Genomic DNA, 17,364 nt, shown 5'->3' with positions numbered 1-17,364 from the left:
AAAAAAAAAATGTCGTATAAGATACGACTTTCACCTCAACGCAACAAAGTCGTATTTTATACCTTACACTATAGAAAAAAAGTATTTTCAGCATCATTTGCATGAAGTTCATGTCACTGGGAGGAAAAAGTACGTCACTAGGTTGTGGCGGATCTTTAAACATTAATTATTTGCTGAAGCGTCGGCAAATGGTCTAAATCAAAAAGAAGTTGACCCAAGTCAAAAGTTTTTAAATTGTACTCAGTTTGCTTCAAACATTAAAGGAAGTACCAAGCGAATACTTCAGCAACACGTGCTAATAACGGACCGATTGCCAAGGAGACGATCAGAACGTTGATGATGAGGCTGCGATCATTAACATCTTGTTTTGCAGGTGGCCGTGTATTGGGATTTCATACTGACTTATACACTTTTTCTCCATTTTTTTCGGAACGATTTTTAAATCGATCTGAAAACTTAAAAATCAGTTCAAAACCAAGAAACCGACAAATTCTCAAAGCTCTGATCAAAGCAGTCATTCAGAAATAATGAGCGCAGCAATAACATGCCGCTGCGTCTGTGGGTATAGCTGACGTTGAAGCAACGGCTGTAATTAATTTGTCTGATATTGTTTGTTTTCAAGATGTCAGTAACATTCGTTTGTTAAATCAAGTTGAAGCTGTGGCATTCATACTTTATGAATAGTTGCCAACGAGAAAAGACTTTTTTACCGTTTTTGTTTTACAATAAAAACTGTCGTCTCAGACTCGAGACAAATATTGCAGATATTCGCTTGAGTTTGATTAATAGTTGTATTAACTGCATTGAAAACGGTCAATTTGTAATACCTGCTCGGAGATACTGTCTGGCTAATTCAAGTACAAATCCGTGTGATGGTTTAGACTCGACTCACTTACCCTTATGCTTGGGCCAGACTCGAATTAATAACCCTCTGTTTTCAAACGACGACGGATATTCTACATAAACTATCATTTTATTTACAGGGGTAAACTTTACAAATAACGAGACAAAAAGCAAGATCTGATAATTTGATGAAAGTGTCGTACCTAGACACGTCTGCGAATTGCAGAACTGTACAATCACCCTAAAACTTGTGTAGCACCCGCAAAGTGATGAAATCGTTAATACCGATTCAGGCTTTTCAGTGCACCTTGTTACATAATTTTACACTTTTATATGCACATGTAGTCTTAATGTACAATTATATATTTATATATACAATTATTAATATATATATTTGAAAAAGTGCCAAATTATTTAACTTTATAATCTCTGATACCATATTTCAATCATGGACCAAGTTGGCAAACAACTTCTTATAGTGCCCAGAGCTTCTCGTTAATCCGACGTGTATTGTTCAAGAAACCCATTGCATTTTCGGGTATTAGCATGAAGGGAACAATGATAGTTGTCCTTCTAGCAGAACTTGTGTATGCCGGCCATCATTACATGTCACACTGCTCATGAAATTTTGACGCCTTTTTATATTGCAATAAAACTTTCGTAAACATGTAATTCAGTCTTTCCAACTGAGCCGTCACCTCACGATGCTAACACTTTTCTATATTTCTGCACCGTAATTTGTGATTCGAGCAGCCGTTCTTTTGACATTTCAAAGTGAACTGCAAAGTACAGTCATTGTAATACTTAATATTAAGCGACCAAATGAGGCGCTGAACTTAGTATGGCGATCGTCGAAATGAGCGTCGCAGCTAAACAAATCCACAAACATAACCTGTCAATAACTATCGCTGCAAATTTCCATTCATTTTTAATATTAGTATCTTCTTCGTCTTGTTTTAATTTCGAGGTAATTTTCTTAAGTTCAACAAGAATCGCTACAAGATTTGGTCTACCGAAATCTGTCTTTTCATTATAATGCTTTGTTTGGTCAATTTCTTCCTCATTTTGCTGTGTTACATTACACTCATGCGCCTGCGTTTGGCGTATCCAATCAGATGCGCCCAAACTGTGCAATCCGCAGACGCCATTTTCTGCGCATGCGCGGTACTCCTCTTCTGATTCCAGCAGATTTGGCAACAAGGAATGAGTTGTTGTTCTTTCATGCATCTGAACATCTCCAAGCCGATGCCTCTGTATAATACTTTGTCGCCGTTTTTCTGTTGTCGGTCGAGACATGCACAGAGCTTTTGCAAGCACTACGTTTATTCCAAATTTGACCTATATCGGATAACAAAATAAAATACATATACTATTTAATCTCTAAACAATAATGCATTTCAAGTATCAGTTATTACAGTCTGTATGTAAGTTCTTGGAGTGAAGTTTCCGGTTACATTCCGATATGAAATATTTACTTAGTTGCAAAGTTTACTGACGTTTATATTATTTCAACAAATAATGATACTAAAATGCGCTAACAGCGTATTTGGTAAATGTAACATTGAGTAACTATTTGTCTAGGTGATCTTCATGCATAAATCTTGAACGTTCCGGGAAAAACCTACCCATGAAGGCATCAAGTGTGTTTCAGGCCCTCGGTAATGGAAATTTAACACGACCACTGTAAACAACACTGACAGTGACGTCATTACCATTATGCAGCAAAAGTATATACCTGAAAAAAAAATGTTGAGAAATAACTTGAAGTTATTACTAAAGTGTCTTATTTCTATTGTTAAGCGAACAACACTTTATATTACAACGAGCCGGAGTTGTTCTGTTGGACCAACTTCTGAGATACAAGTATTGGCCTACTCTTTAAAACCACCGCTTATCAAATTGGTTGATTATAGAGATATTAAAAAAATCTAAACGCTGATGTTTTTATTAGAGTCTTGCTTTTTAGACTCAGCCGTAAATTCTGTTACTATGGTGGCTGATTTCTGCCATTTCGCGTTTTCGCCCCGCGACCCCGCCGAGCGAAAACACGAGAATTAACAAGGTAAAATGGCGGGGGCGCGGGGCGAAAACTCGCTATTTAGCGTGGGCGCGGAGCGAAAACTCGCTGTTCAGCGGGGTCGCGGGGCGAGATTTAGTAACTGGTATGTCGGGGGCGCGAGACGAAAATACGATAATTAGCGCTGCTTAAGGAGGTAGGTTACCTTCATATTTGTGTGTGCGCATGTCCAACCGGAAGCTAACGTGACGATTTACGACGACGTTTACGACAAACTAAATGTGTTTGTATATTCATTCTTCTGAAAACAAATCATGATCCTGTCTTCGATCTGATGCTTTATGGCTTAATAGTGCAGAAATAATGAATAAATTGCCGCAGAAACGCTTCAAAACAATGTTGCCTTAAAATGACGTCACTGACGTCATGACGTTACGTGTCAGATACCGCGCAAAATTAATAGCTTTTATCTTGAAAGTACGTAATTCTGTACATTTTCTTTATTTTAACTATTTTCAAATAACCATTATTTGCTGAAATATTTTTTATGAGACTGTTGCTCTGAATAATAATCAATATTTTGCTTCTTTTGTGTATTTATATTGAAATGTTATGCGGAATGTAAGAAAATGTACGATGGTAACCAATGTTATTTGGAATACAGTTGGGTGAAAGGTTACTTGTTACGGCCATTTTCAAATAAAAAATCTAGCAGTTTGATTTGTATTACCTATTTTTCGGGTTCCGTTGATAATTTGTTACTTATATACTAAAATTAAGACCTAAAATTGTTCAAATTTTAGTAGAAAATTGTGGTTTCTTGAATTAAATTGATGTTACCATGGAAACGAAGCCCGTGACCTATGTATCTAAATGTAAAATTCAAAAGCGTTGACACTGGTCTATTTAAGAAACACAGCTTCGGCTTTTTATTTTCATTTCAACAATATCCATGAGAATAATAGCAGCATGCTGAACGATTTTTCCATGAAAAATGCCAGACGAGGTGTACTGCTGTGAGTATTCTTAGCTGTGAAATTTGTTTGAATAAATGCAAATGACACGAAAATATAACTTACATTAGAAATAATATGTTTTAAAGCTACATTAACTAGAAAGATAATCTTATTCAATATTTTTAATAAGAAATTACGACAAAAAGCAAGATATAAGCTATTTTAAACATCTCTGTTACCATGGTTACTTTAAACTTTGAGAAAAATAGGGTACCATGTAAAGTGCTTGGTATTTTGCTGATAATATTACCCAAATATTCCATGTTGGTCATTAACAGAATGGCACTGAAGCCGTCGAAAACCCGTATTTTTATACATAGTTGTTTAAAAAAGAGAGAAAATGCATTACCATGGAAACACGAGCCTCGCGACACATACATTTTAAGCTTATATTAGAAAGCTAACGTACATACTATTAAAATTATCAGTTATGCAGACTTCTACGGATATCAATGAAACTAAAATACACTGAAAAGTGTTAAATATCCGTATTTTCCTTCTTCTTTCAATATGAAATACCTTTGGAGGGTCATGTTCTTCAAACCTGGATAAGAACTGAACTTGAAGGGACAGAGACAAACGAAATTGAGATTGTAGCAGTTAAAACTTCATATTAGACGAAATACAAAAAAATGCTGCGGTTCAACTAATTTGAATTTACCCTTGTAACAAGGTAACCTACCTCCTTAAACGTCATTTCAGTTACTAAATCTCGCCCCGCGTGCCCGCTAATTATCGTGTTTTCGCTTCGCGCCCCCGCTAAATAGCGAGTTTTCGCCTGGCGCCCCCGCCATTTTATCTTGTTAATTTTCGTGTTTTCGCTCGGCGGGGTCGCGGGTCGAAAACTCGCTATTTAGCAGGGGCGCGAAGCGAAAACACGGTAATAAGCGGGGTCGAGGGGCGAGATTTTGAAACTGGAATGTCGGGAGCGCGGTGCGAAAACTCGGCGTTTAAGCAGCGCTAATTATCGTGTTTTCGCCACGCGCCCCCGACATACCAGTTACTAAATCTCGCCCCGCGACCCCGCTAAACAGCGAGTTTTCGCTCCGCGCCCACGCTAAATAGCGAGTTTTCGCCCCGCGCCCCCGCCATTTTACCTTGTTAATTCTCGTGTTTTCGCTCGGCGGGGTCGCGGGGCGAAAACGCGAAATGGCAGAAATCAGCCACCATATTATCCGCACTCTCTACTTATTTTTGGACCGATTCTAATGTGTTTATACATTAAATACTATATATTACTACATCTATTGATGTAAGAATTTACACCGAGTGAGGATCGGTGAAAAGGCGAGTTGAAAGAAAGTGATTTGACGTCAGCGACATTAATCACACGGGCCCCTTCTTTAGGCCTATATTTTAGTAGTAAAACACGGCGAAATACTTTAAATACATATCTTTACGTACTAAAGCATGGTTAAATATCTTTAAACATACATATGAGTGATTAAGCATTGTTGAATACTATACATATATACCTGTAAGCGGCCAAGCATGGTGAATACTAAAAATACGTACCTTGGACGGAATAATATAAATACGTATTTATAAGTTGTTAAGCATGGTGGAATAATTAAAAATTCGTACATGCATTTGGTAAAGCACAGTGAACTGTCTTAAATACGCATAAGAAAGTGGTTAAACGTAGTGCGTACCTGAAAGTTGTTAAGCACGGTGAACTACTTTCAAAACGAACATATAAATAGTAAAGCATGGTGGAATAATACTATACTCAGTTCCAAAAGAAAGTGTGCACTTTTTAAGTTTAAATATTTCAAAAAATTCCCCGACGTTTTTGTTTCATTTTTTTTCATACACTAACTCTCAGGTATAACTCAAAATCTAAAATGCACACCAATTTGTTTACGAACTGATTTAAATTTTGGTACCAAACATTATAAGTTTTCATGAAAATAACCGAGAAAAAATAACAGAAAACTAAGTGCACATTTTCTTTTGGAACTGAGTGTATACTTTGGCTTAAAGTGCTTTAGCATGACGAAATACTAAAAATACGTACGTAAACGTAGTACGACATGGTGGAATAATATTGTACATGCTGTAAATATGTTGCTCAATGTGGTTAAGCATGAAGGAATACTATTTTATATGTACCTATAAGTGGTAAAGCATCGGACGTTGGTGGCATAGTCTCCGCTACAAGTAACAGAAATACCATCAGTGAGAGTAAGATAGTAACACCTGAAAATATACACCCTGACATCAGTGAGAGTAAGATAGTAACACCTGAAAATATACACATTGACAGTTACAAAACAGACGATAGCAGTCAGAAATTAAGGTTGCGAGTTCAAACCCAGATCGAAGAAACAATACGGGCTAGGCTACTACTGACCGCCGTTACATAAATGGAACACTCTTCAGAATGGTGTTATACACATATAGAATTAACCATTCTAACATGGCCCCATCTGATTATCAATTAAAAAAAGAAGAAAGTCAAGCTATGTATATTCTGCGATAAGCAAAGTTTGACACACGTACCGGAATTAAAGCAAATTATGACATAGGTTCTGACGTCAATTGCCGCATGACGTCCGGTTCATTACTACTCGGACAAATTAAGTCCAGCATGATTTTTATGAGCATGTAAGAATGAAAATAATCAAGGTTTTCTTGTGGTTTATGGTCTATTTTACCACGGTAAGTGGAAGACGGTGCATTAAAACGGAACCTGGTTGACGTTCGTCTTTTTCTATTTCGAGAAAAGTTGTATGATTTTGTAAAGTTGATTAAGACATATCTTTGTTTAATGCAGTTATGATAATTTTGGTACGTATGTGCTGTAAAGGAAAATCTTCTCCAAAAGAAAATATCCATCTCAACAACTAAGTACGGCGATCCTCGACATAAAACGTTATAAATGAACAACATCTCGTTTTATCAGGATTAATTTTTTTCTATACGACAAACAGATGCAAGCTAATTTCAACAAATCAGTTTTTGGCCGACACAAACAACACGGAGGATACTTATTCTGTCACTTATTCTGTTGGTGTGATTTAAGTATTCCTTGAAAGCAATTGAATTTGAGTCTGCAACATTTTCGTTTTTGTCGCGTGGAGCGACTGTGGAGTTTCCACTTTTCTACTTTACTTATTTATGTTTGAAATGCCGTTTTCAAAGGCAGATAACTCTTTTTCAATAATGGTAACCTATGACTTTTATTGCATGTCTTTGTTACTTAGATGATTGTCTTTCAATATCCAAAGTTTGAAAAAAATCTATTATTTGGAACAATTTCGACTATCTTATATAAAGAGACTCTAGCGTATGCCTTTAACAGTTTTCATTCAAATCAAAATGCAAGTGTGTCCGAACGTCACTTTTCCTACTGCAAACTTAAACATTCTTTTTGTATTATTTAGCAGTTTCTTACCTAGTGATATTTTTTCGCCGGCGTCGGGTGGCAGCAGAAACAGTAACAAAGACATGGATGATATAAGCAGACATGGGATGATGATATTGAAGCCGTAGTACAAAGTCCGTCGGCGGATGTGTATGGTGTACACAAGGTCAATGTAGAACTCGGGACAACAGTCATAATCCTGTACGTGACGGTGTCCTGGTACGCCTAGCAAAATTTTAGAAATAATTTAACAAAAAAACAAATCACAGATTTACAATATACTTCGCTGAAATTCCGGCCATAAGAACACAGTTGTTTTGATTTTAATCTGATTGGTAAACAAAATTCATTGACTGAAAACTTTTTATGAAATCATATATATTTTGACATTATGAAGTATTTATTTATCAACCCCGTAAGATTTTAGATGTTAAAATTTTCAAGTTGTAGATTTTCTATTTGGTAAAATACTAAAATGTTTTTTTTTTACAAGAGATTATGACCCGGTTATTTGGAGGCACAGAGCATGTCTGCATTTCATTCCGATTATATTTTGACACATTATATAAAAGTATCATTTTCACTATTAGTCGCCAAATTCATGACGTCATTTCCGGATCCAGTCGCTTTTCCCAGTAGAGAAACATGTATATTGTTGTTTTTTTCTTAGACCAGTATGTGACTGTATTTCTGAATGATTCACACAGCAATGCACTTTTATCTCACGAGCGAGCTGAAACTCATCTATTCAATCTAATACATCGAGGATATTTGTTTGTTTCAGTATAAGATTGAAATATTTGTCTAGAGTGCACACCGGATGCAATATTTTCACGAGTCGCATAGCAACGAGTGAAAATGTATTGTCACTCTGAAAGTACTAGATATATTTCTCTCTAAAATCTTGGTAATTCACTGATGTAACAAATATTTATTTTCTGATAACGAAGATAAATGTTAGTTGTTTTTTTTTTTGTTTAATGACTCTCAGAATATGAAAGCTATTCTAGGCCTACCTGAAAAGGACTTTCGATTTTAACAATGTATAACGTTATTGCTGAAAACGATTAAAGAAACTAAAAGTTTCAACTAACGTAAAAGATGACGTCATTTACAGAAAATATGATATTTGTGGAAACATTTGAACACGTACTTCATGCAAAGGAATAATAGAGCAGCATAGACATCAGAAGTTTTTTCGTCTAAGGCAAATCATAATTTTTACTTTATCAAGATTACTTACCGTAACACAGCCCTAAACTATCATTTTAACGTAACGTAATGTAATGTAGACTAACATTATCAAATTTACTTACAGTTACTGTAAGATAAAGCCAGCTCGCTTAGTTAAATAGAGAGAGTGAGTGCAGAGGTATGGATCCTTGGTTCGTGAGATCGACGCCGGGGCTAGGCGTATGTTTTTCATGATAGAAGAACGTTTCTGAAATTATTCGTCCTCCGCCGCTGATTCATGTGGAGAAGTTGGCAGCTACTTGCGGAAAATAGGTTAATACTGATACAGAGTTAGGTTAACTGCCCGCCATAACATAACTGAAATACTGATTAAAAACGGTGCGAAACCCAAACAAACAAACAAAAAAAAATTTTGCACTTAACTTTCCGTAACGCAGATTTACATTATCAACGTTGCATACAGTAAATATAACATACATTGGCCTAATACCGTTATCCAAGCTGTAACGATGTGAAAAGAGAGATAGAAAACCACGAATTGCTAAAAATTTGTTAAAAATTCAAAGAGAAATCCTACATCCACCGTCGGAGATCTTCAGAATGGTGCATAGTAAAACCTGTAAAGAAGTGCAATGTTTGCTCTGCTTTTAAACATTGTGTTCGCGAAAAAAGTCAAGATTGTCGTGATATTACAGAATTTCGCAGTTACTGTCCTCATTAAGGCAATGAAAATTCATTGATTTGTGCCTCGGCAATAAACTAAAAACAAGTTGGATGGAGATAAAGCTTTATTTGCATTTAATGTTTGAAGATATTCATTGCTGATTCTTGCTGAGGAAACTTTTTAAATAGTTCTCGTTTTGTTTTATTTGGATGTTTTATACTTAAATAAACTATGCTCATTATTAGTTGCCCAATACTAACGATGTGTTAAAAATTCAAAACGATGACACAACCACCCTAGGAGACCTCCAGAATGGTTCATACTTTATGTAAAAAAAGCGTTATGCCTCGATTTGTCCATTCTTCCACATAACACTGGTCAGTATCTTTCAAAGCGTTTACAGTTTTATATAGGTCAAGTAATGCATTTTATAAAGGTCAGGTAATTTAACAAGTGAACACATTTTAATTATGTATCTATAGATTCTACGTTTTTTTTCTTCAAATTTTAATCAATGATGAATCAGACATCTTAAAAAAGTTAATTACCAGAAAATCGCCCTTTCTCTGTATTCTTTTTTTTCAAAGTTATGAAATATTTAATTCAGTTTTATTTCTGCGTCTAAAATTCTCTTTAGATAAGCTAGGGTGGAACTCTTTACTGCTTCATTTGAAAATTCTGTGACAGCGTTTTTTTTAATAGTGTAAATCTTCTTTACTGTATGTAAACTGGATATTGTAGACTGCGATATTGTTACTTATTGTTTCACCAAATTCGTAATATGTCTTTTTTCACAAACTGCGACCTCATATCGTAAGACTTAGATTTAAAACACGGCTATGATGTTAGCCTTTGTCAGTAGGTCACAGTACCGAAACCTGTCCACATAGACCATTATTCTACGATAAATCTGTGATTGCCCCTTCTTGAAATAATGGTTTCTTTAAGAATAGACAGTAAGCAGACAAAAGACATGTAAGGTACTAAAAATGAAATTAAGTTTACTTACAGTAACGTAGATTTAAATAGTCCTAACGGTGACTTTCATTTCGGTAACGGCCACTTATATTAATCAGGTTACTAACAGTATAAAAGTCAACAAAATAAAGATAACGTCACGTATTTTCACGGTCACGTATGTACTCTTACCAATTAGCTCCCATTCACCATTACGTCTGAACTCTAAAATGGAGCCACCTTCTGGATCATCCATTTGTAGATCGAGCATTCTACCGTCATACGTCCAGGAACCAAACTTTAGATCACAGTGCTGATCATCGAATGGGAACCAGGTTATGTCTAAAATATGGTATAGCATAATTGCCATAAACTAGTATGGCGAAACATAGATGGCGCTAGGACAAAAAGTGAAAACCACTTTGTTTAAACACTGTTTACTGAAATGTCCTCCAAGAGTTATAAAACAAGTTATGCATATTTAGATGTACTACCGCTGTATGAAATTAATTACAGTCGCTTTATGTTTTGTGTGGAAAGAAAAAAGTGTTAATTTTCGTATAAAAGAACATTGGTGCAATAATAGCACAGACGGCATTGCACGAGCAATCTGACGTCATTAACAAAACCATGAACAATTTGGCGTGGTTAAAAAAAAATCCTTAAAAAATGGACAGCAAAATTACAGAAAGAAAACAAAATTATAGTTAAAACTATTTTTTTTTCTGACGGTAAATATCGAAACTGAATCGACACGACTATATCTAAACAATCAGTTTGACTGGATTTAACAATATTTAATCAAAAACTGTTTCTATCGGAAAGCTAATTCAAATTGAACGAATTGAACGTGGTGGGTCTTCATGGCAGTAGAAAGGTTGATATCCTGTTACGTATTTTGATTTTCTAATCTTCATCAAAACAAACCACGTATTTTTAAAGCAATTACATGTACTGTAAAATGTAAATGTAAAAACTGAATGTTATTTTTTTGTGCGTTTATACGGATAAAAAACACATTGGGGTCTATAAACCACATTGGGGCTTCTTGCACATCATCCAAGAACCGATAACACGACTCGTGGAATTGCAAAATGTCCCTATGTTGTTAATACCCGTATAAACATACAATAATAGCATTTAATTCTTGATGAAATATCATTTTGCGACTGACGAGACTTTTCAGTAGTTCGGTTAGAGACTATATCATACGAAGGGCTAAAACTTATGTTGCAGGACATTGTTGCCTAACTTATTTGCGTTGTTCTGTTATAACCTTTGAATCTATGTGCATGTACAACTTAGAAATAAATATAACAGTGAGCTAACGATTTTATACATCATTTTTTTTTCCAAGAAAAATAATTCAGTGTAGCATCGTGATAATGATCAAATGTTACTTTTAAATGACGTGTGTAGGGAGGTATACCGATGTTTTCCCTTGCTACTGTAGATTTACTTATTAAAGTCACTTACCAATTGAACAGGTACTCCTGAGCATACCGGGAGGCACCCATAAACAAGAACCGTCTGACTTCACGACAACATTGCTGTGGTAAGTACCATCAAACTTGTCATCAGCACTATAAACAGACAACTAACATTTTGACAATAGTTTCTGGATTATTCTACCAGTGCCAAAGAAGTAGTGCATGTATTGTTAAACGTGTAGTTTTGCCTGGTCAATATCATTGTTAATTCCATTTAATATCAATAACTGGGACAAACAAATCAACAACACTACTTAAAGCATAATTGCGCCGCACCATGAGAAAACCAGCAGTGCATTTGCGACCAGCATGGATCCAGACAAGCCTGCGCATCCGCGCAGTCTGGTCAGGATCCATGCTGTTCGCTAACGGTTTCTCTAATTGCAATAGGCTTTGAAAGCGAACAGCAGGCTGGTCTGGATCCATGCTTGTCGCAAATGCACTATGTTGGTTTTCTCATGGTGCGGCTAAATTATATTCAAGGTTTTTAAATGGTTATTTTTATTTTGGTTATTGCAAATATGATATTAAGCAAATCACTTAAAATGTTGGTAAACACGAACACAATTGCTCTGACAAAGCATTTGAAAAAATCAATTATTAAAAGCACGTTGATTGCCCAGTAAATACACACTTTTCTCTCGGTAAGACATGCCCGGATCCAGTAAAAACTAGTTTTTATGCAACGATGAACTAGATGTGTGTCCATAGGAGCCCTCACTTCCTGTCATTGTACATGTTTTCGTGGTTCCAGGCGAAATATATCAAATTATATGCAACAACAATTTCAAGCTTTTTATGTATATTTTTCACTTAGTCAAGGACCATACCTCTGGTCTTGCAAAGTGGAATCCCAAACAGAACACCGTCCACGTGCTATATATCAAGCCTGTAATGCTTTATAACTCTAGGTCAAAGCACATTTTGAGATACATAGGACAAGAACTTGTTTGCCCTTAATGCATATTTTTGGCTACGTCAGGGGCCATAACTCTGGTCTTGCTGAGCGAAAAAAAACAACAACTTTAGGTGCGCAACTTCGCATTCTGAATAACAATATCAGTCCTTTGAGATTTGATGACTCTATGCCAAATGCTTTTTTTTGAGATACAAATTCGGACGGATGGATAGACGTACGGACTAGGGCAAATCTATGAGCCCCCTTCAGCTTATAAAAAATTGGTGGGCAAAACAACATGTTCATGTATTGAAAATCAACAAGATGGTCACGGTTACCTGAATAATATGAACTACAAGTTTCAAATGTCAAACTGATGCTAAAATATTAAGAAAGGAGGTCAGTGGGTCAATTCATGGTCAATGAACGTCAGTGTTAATATCGGTTTGCAAAACTGTATATTTCATCAAAATTTAAAGGCTGTATCTTCAAAACAAGAAAGTATGTCAGTAGGTCAAGGTCACAGTCACGTGACACCTAATTACTTGAGGTCATCAAGTAATTATAAACAAACATTCTAGGAAATATGATCAAATAATTTTTGAAGCATTTTCCCTATATAACTCATATACAAGTGACCGCGGGGCGGGGCGTCTTTTCACCCCGGGGGCATAATTTGAACAAGGAGGACAACTAGGCAATGCAACATACCAACTATCAAAAGTCCAGGCCTTGCAGTTTTAGGCAAGAAGATTTTTAAAGTTTTTTCCTATATAAGTATATGTAAAACTTGGGACCCCTTGGATGGGGCCTCTTTTCACCTCAAGGTCATAATTTGAATAATCTTGTTAGAGGACCACTAGGCAATGCAACGTACAAAATATCAAAGCCTAGGTTTTGCAGTTTCAGACAAGAAGATTTTTAAAGTAGTTTCCTATAGAAGTCTATGTGGGATTCCCCGGGTTGGAACCTCTTTTCACAAAAAGGGGTCTAATCTGAAAAATCATTATAGAGCACCATATTACGCCTTGCGGTTTTGAACAAGAAGTTTTTTCTTTTAGTTGTCATGGCAACCAGAGTTCTGTGTGGAATTCAATTCTTCGAAAAAATTTGAAAGGGGGACACCAAGGAATAATTCCTGTGAAGTGTGGTGTAAATCTGCCCAGTGGTTTTGAAGAGGAAGTTATTTTTACAAATTATTGACGGAGGGACGACGCATGACGCAAGAAGGATGACGGACATCGAGCGGTCACAGAAGCTCACCATGAGCCTTTGCCTCAGGTGAGCTAAAACATTTCTTTCAAAACTTGATCCTATAAATGTAGTAGTCATCATTAATTCTCCCCTCTCATTTTTCAAAGATATTGTCTTTTCATGGAAACAAAATGCTTATAATTTCATATAAATGAATTCATAAAGTTTTACGATGGCTGTTAAAGCTAGGTCTGAATGTAGACAAATCGATTTCAAATATATTTTCTGTCTTTTTAGATAATATACGATTGATTCAAATAAAAGGCATGCGACATTTAGTTTTCATTTTATTGATTTGATAAAATATTTCCTTTTGCCTGAAGTAATGCCAAGACGGGAACTGTGATGTTCATCCGATGAAAATAGCGGGAACATTGCAAAATGACCCTGACTGGTTAGTCCTAAAATCCAGTAAACCAACTTTATCGGTCTCGGCATAAATGGCCCCTATTACACCTTACTTAAATTTAGACTTAGGTATAGCACAGCCGGTTTTTTTCAGTTGGCCTCGGGCTTATCTTGCGTCTCCTATTTTGTGTTGACCCATCTATTGATATCCGTAAGCTTAAGAAATCATTTGAATGAAACATACCTGATTTTCCGTGTTTGTTCAGTTACCCCATCTTCACTGCATAGAAACAAACACAATTTGGACAGCATGTTTGGAACAGCTTCGTATTCTAATTTCAGCTTTAAGTATGTCATCTCGATTCTTACAGGTTACCATTTGTATTTCACCAATCAAATGTGAGCATGCGTCACGTGACCATTAGAAACATCACTCACCTGTTATACAACAGAATGTCTGGTGTCCAAATTAGCTTTGCAGGCACCGGTATAGCCTCTATCCCACCGTACTCATATGGGTCCCACATAAGGTTGACAGCCTTCCATTTCTGTAAGAGTAAATATACAGAAGGCGTGTACGATCGGAATATCCGTTTAACGTAGTTATCACAAGATACTAAAGTAGCATATGTTGTGTACAAGTGAAATGTGTTTTGGTGTTTCATTCACTTTAACAAACAAATAGTCTTTTTTTATTTGTGTCTTTTCTATCGTTTTAAATAAATGCCAGTTCAATTCAAGTAAACAGATCACTGTGTAATTATCTCACGCCTTTCACTTGACTTCAGTGAATACATTTAAGGTTTTTAAAAGCATCGCTCCTCACCCCGCTACCCACTACCCAACCTCTTTCCATTCGTCGTTAAGTTCTATTCAATCCATGATGTCATAAATATATTCTATCCCTCTGTAAGCTAATTTGACAGCTATCTAAATATATGAAAGCGCTCATAAATTCTCTGCGATGCAATCTGACTGAGAACAAATGTATTCCAAAATGATCAAAGTCAACTGATGCCCACAATAATTCATTTAAAGCAAAGAAGTATAAAATACACAGAATGGCAACTGGCTGTTATCTCGCGTGAGCTCGTGTCAGAGCGTGATTCGGCGCTATCTTACTAAAAACAAATATCGGCGAGCATGGAGTTACAATTTAATACCTTTAAAACTACATTTAAAATACATTTTAGCTTCTAAAACAAAATTAGTTTAATTTGAAATGGTCTTAAGACACGAAGTACACATTTTTTTTGCCATCGAAAGAAGCGTGGTCATACGGTGATAATTATTTTACCGATGCATAATTGCTTTCGCATACAAAATGGCGCGTGGAGAAAGCGCCACTTCCGGTAAACGAGATCTCGTTTTTTTGTCACGGGAGGTTGGCGAGATTTGCTCTCTATGCCTTTCAAGTTGCCAATCTATTTATTTTTTATAGCTCTTTGTTTAAAGAGAACATAAATTAATATTTTCATTTGCCCTATTCTTTTCCATTGAAAATTATGACGTTCATGTCGTATGAACAGCAAAATAAAAGGCGCGAAAGTTACGTCAACGCTGCTTAGTGACAATGGGGCGCTGTTTTGACAACGTCCGCGTATAGTCAGGGAGAATGTCAGAATAATTTGTATATCTGAATATATTGAAAATTAACACATAAGCATAGATAGTGATTGATTCCCTTTTTATGCTATCATTGCTATAATTATTGTAGAATTGCTGTTAATATTAGTATTTGTGTCATTTGTGGCTGATTTGGGTACATTATATTGATAGCTTGATCCCAGCATCACACATTATGCTATATACAACAGTTAAAAGGAACCAGACATTTGTTAGAACAAGTACTCGTTGCAAATTACTATGTACGAATTTGAACCAATCAGAAGCAAGTTCTATAAATAGCTCCAATCAAAGCTCGCCACTGCTAAAGTATAAATAGGCAGATGGATGCTAGGGAGATCATTCTGTAACCAGCGATTGTAGAAGACACATCGAGGATTCAACTAATAATTTATCCCGGTACCTTGATAAGGAAGTTATTGAAACTACCCTGTCAAGGCGGATAAATTATTAATTTTGTGATGCCACAAAAACCCTTATAAACAGCCTGGTTACTTAACGGTTAGACTACTGTAATGCCTTGTTAAGTGGTATACCAAACAGCTCACTTAACAAGTTGCAACATGTCCAGAACACTGCAGCTCGCGTAATCACTAAGACGCCCCGTCGCAATCATATAACACCGGTTCTGAAGGAGCTTCACTGGTTGCCAGTGAAATACAGGGTGCAGTGCAAGGTTCTGACCCACACCTTTAAGGCTTTACACAATCAGTCCCCTGCCTATATTAGGGATATACTAGAAGTGTATAAACCGGTCAGGACCCTAAGATCACAAGACACGCTGTCACTGGTTATGCCAAAATCTAAAACCATGATGTATGGCAATCGCAGCTTTTCGTGCACTGCTCCAAAGCTTCGGAACTCCCTTCCTGTCAAGATCAGGGAAGCTGACACGCTAGCTGCTTTCAAAAGCCTGCTCAAAACCCACTTCTTTGTACAATACTTTGTTAACTGACCGATACATTTATGTTTTTTATCTTGTTTTAAATTATACTTGTTTTCATTCATGATTTTTGTTAATGTGGAATGCATTATCTTTGTATACGTATTTGTTTGTATTTTTGTAATTTATTCTGTAAAGCACTTTTGAACGTGTACAAGTGCATGAAAAGAGTGCTATATAAATGTGGTATAATGATAATAATAATAATAATAAAAAGAAGACGTCTGAAGTTCATAGACTAAAGAAGAGATGCAGAATTTTAACGCGGTTTTGAGCTATAGGACCAGTGCATAGGAGTTATACCTTAAGGGTAGTCGAATGCTATAAACGATAGCAAATATAGGCTGAGCATCGGAAAACTGAGACAGAGACACAGAGTTTGGTAATCTACTGAGATAATAGGAGAGTTCCTCAGCATTATTGGCGAAGTGCAGCCAAGGCATCGGGGTTATACCTATATAGTAGTTGAATGCTACATGTGATAGCATATAGGCGCTGAGCATCCAGGAGTCAGGGCAATCATATAGAGTTGCAACTTCAGTTAAGAAGACAGAGGCCGAGCATCTATGCGATAGGACACGTATGTTGTTGATTCAAAGACACTGTCTGACGGGAACCTCAACAAAAAGATCAGTCATGTATAGAGTCTCAAGCCTACAGGAGTTTGATCTAATTATTGTGTGGTTGAATTCTTGACTTTGTAGCTTCATTTGGTACACGAACCGTTTAGGCAATGTAGCCAGAAGA

General features: G+C 36.2%; 1 protein-coding gene across 1 annotated transcript in view; it reads right to left on the bottom strand.

Annotated features, from left to right (window-relative positions):
- Positions 1-101: 101 nt before the first annotated feature.
- Positions 102-17,364, bottom strand: part of LOC123523188 (neuronal acetylcholine receptor subunit alpha-7-like) — a 45,345-nt gene continuing 28,082 nt past the window's right edge. The window contains exons 5-11 of the mRNA XM_045300873.2: positions 14,487-14,596; positions 11,535-11,641; positions 10,251-10,400; positions 7,274-7,468; positions 5,989-6,075; positions 2,469-2,578; positions 102-2,181 (exon numbers count right to left, since the gene is read on the bottom strand). Of these exons, the coding sequence (XP_045156808.2) occupies positions 1,654-2,181; positions 2,469-2,578; positions 5,989-6,075; positions 7,274-7,468; positions 10,251-10,400; positions 11,535-11,641; positions 14,487-14,596 (1,287 nt within the window). The 3' untranslated portion in view covers positions 102-1,653. The remainder of the gene's footprint in view (positions 2,182-2,468; positions 2,579-5,988; positions 6,076-7,273; positions 7,469-10,250; positions 10,401-11,534; positions 11,642-14,486; positions 14,597-17,364) is intronic.

This window comes from Mercenaria mercenaria, chromosome 8 (assembly GCF_021730395.1).
Source record: "Mercenaria mercenaria strain notata chromosome 8, MADL_Memer_1, whole genome shotgun sequence".
Classification (NCBI taxonomy): domain Eukaryota; kingdom Metazoa; phylum Mollusca; class Bivalvia; order Venerida; family Veneridae; genus Mercenaria; species Mercenaria mercenaria.
The sequence above is the reverse complement of the archived record's forward strand: the minus strand, read 5'-3'. Positions and strand labels throughout refer to the sequence as shown.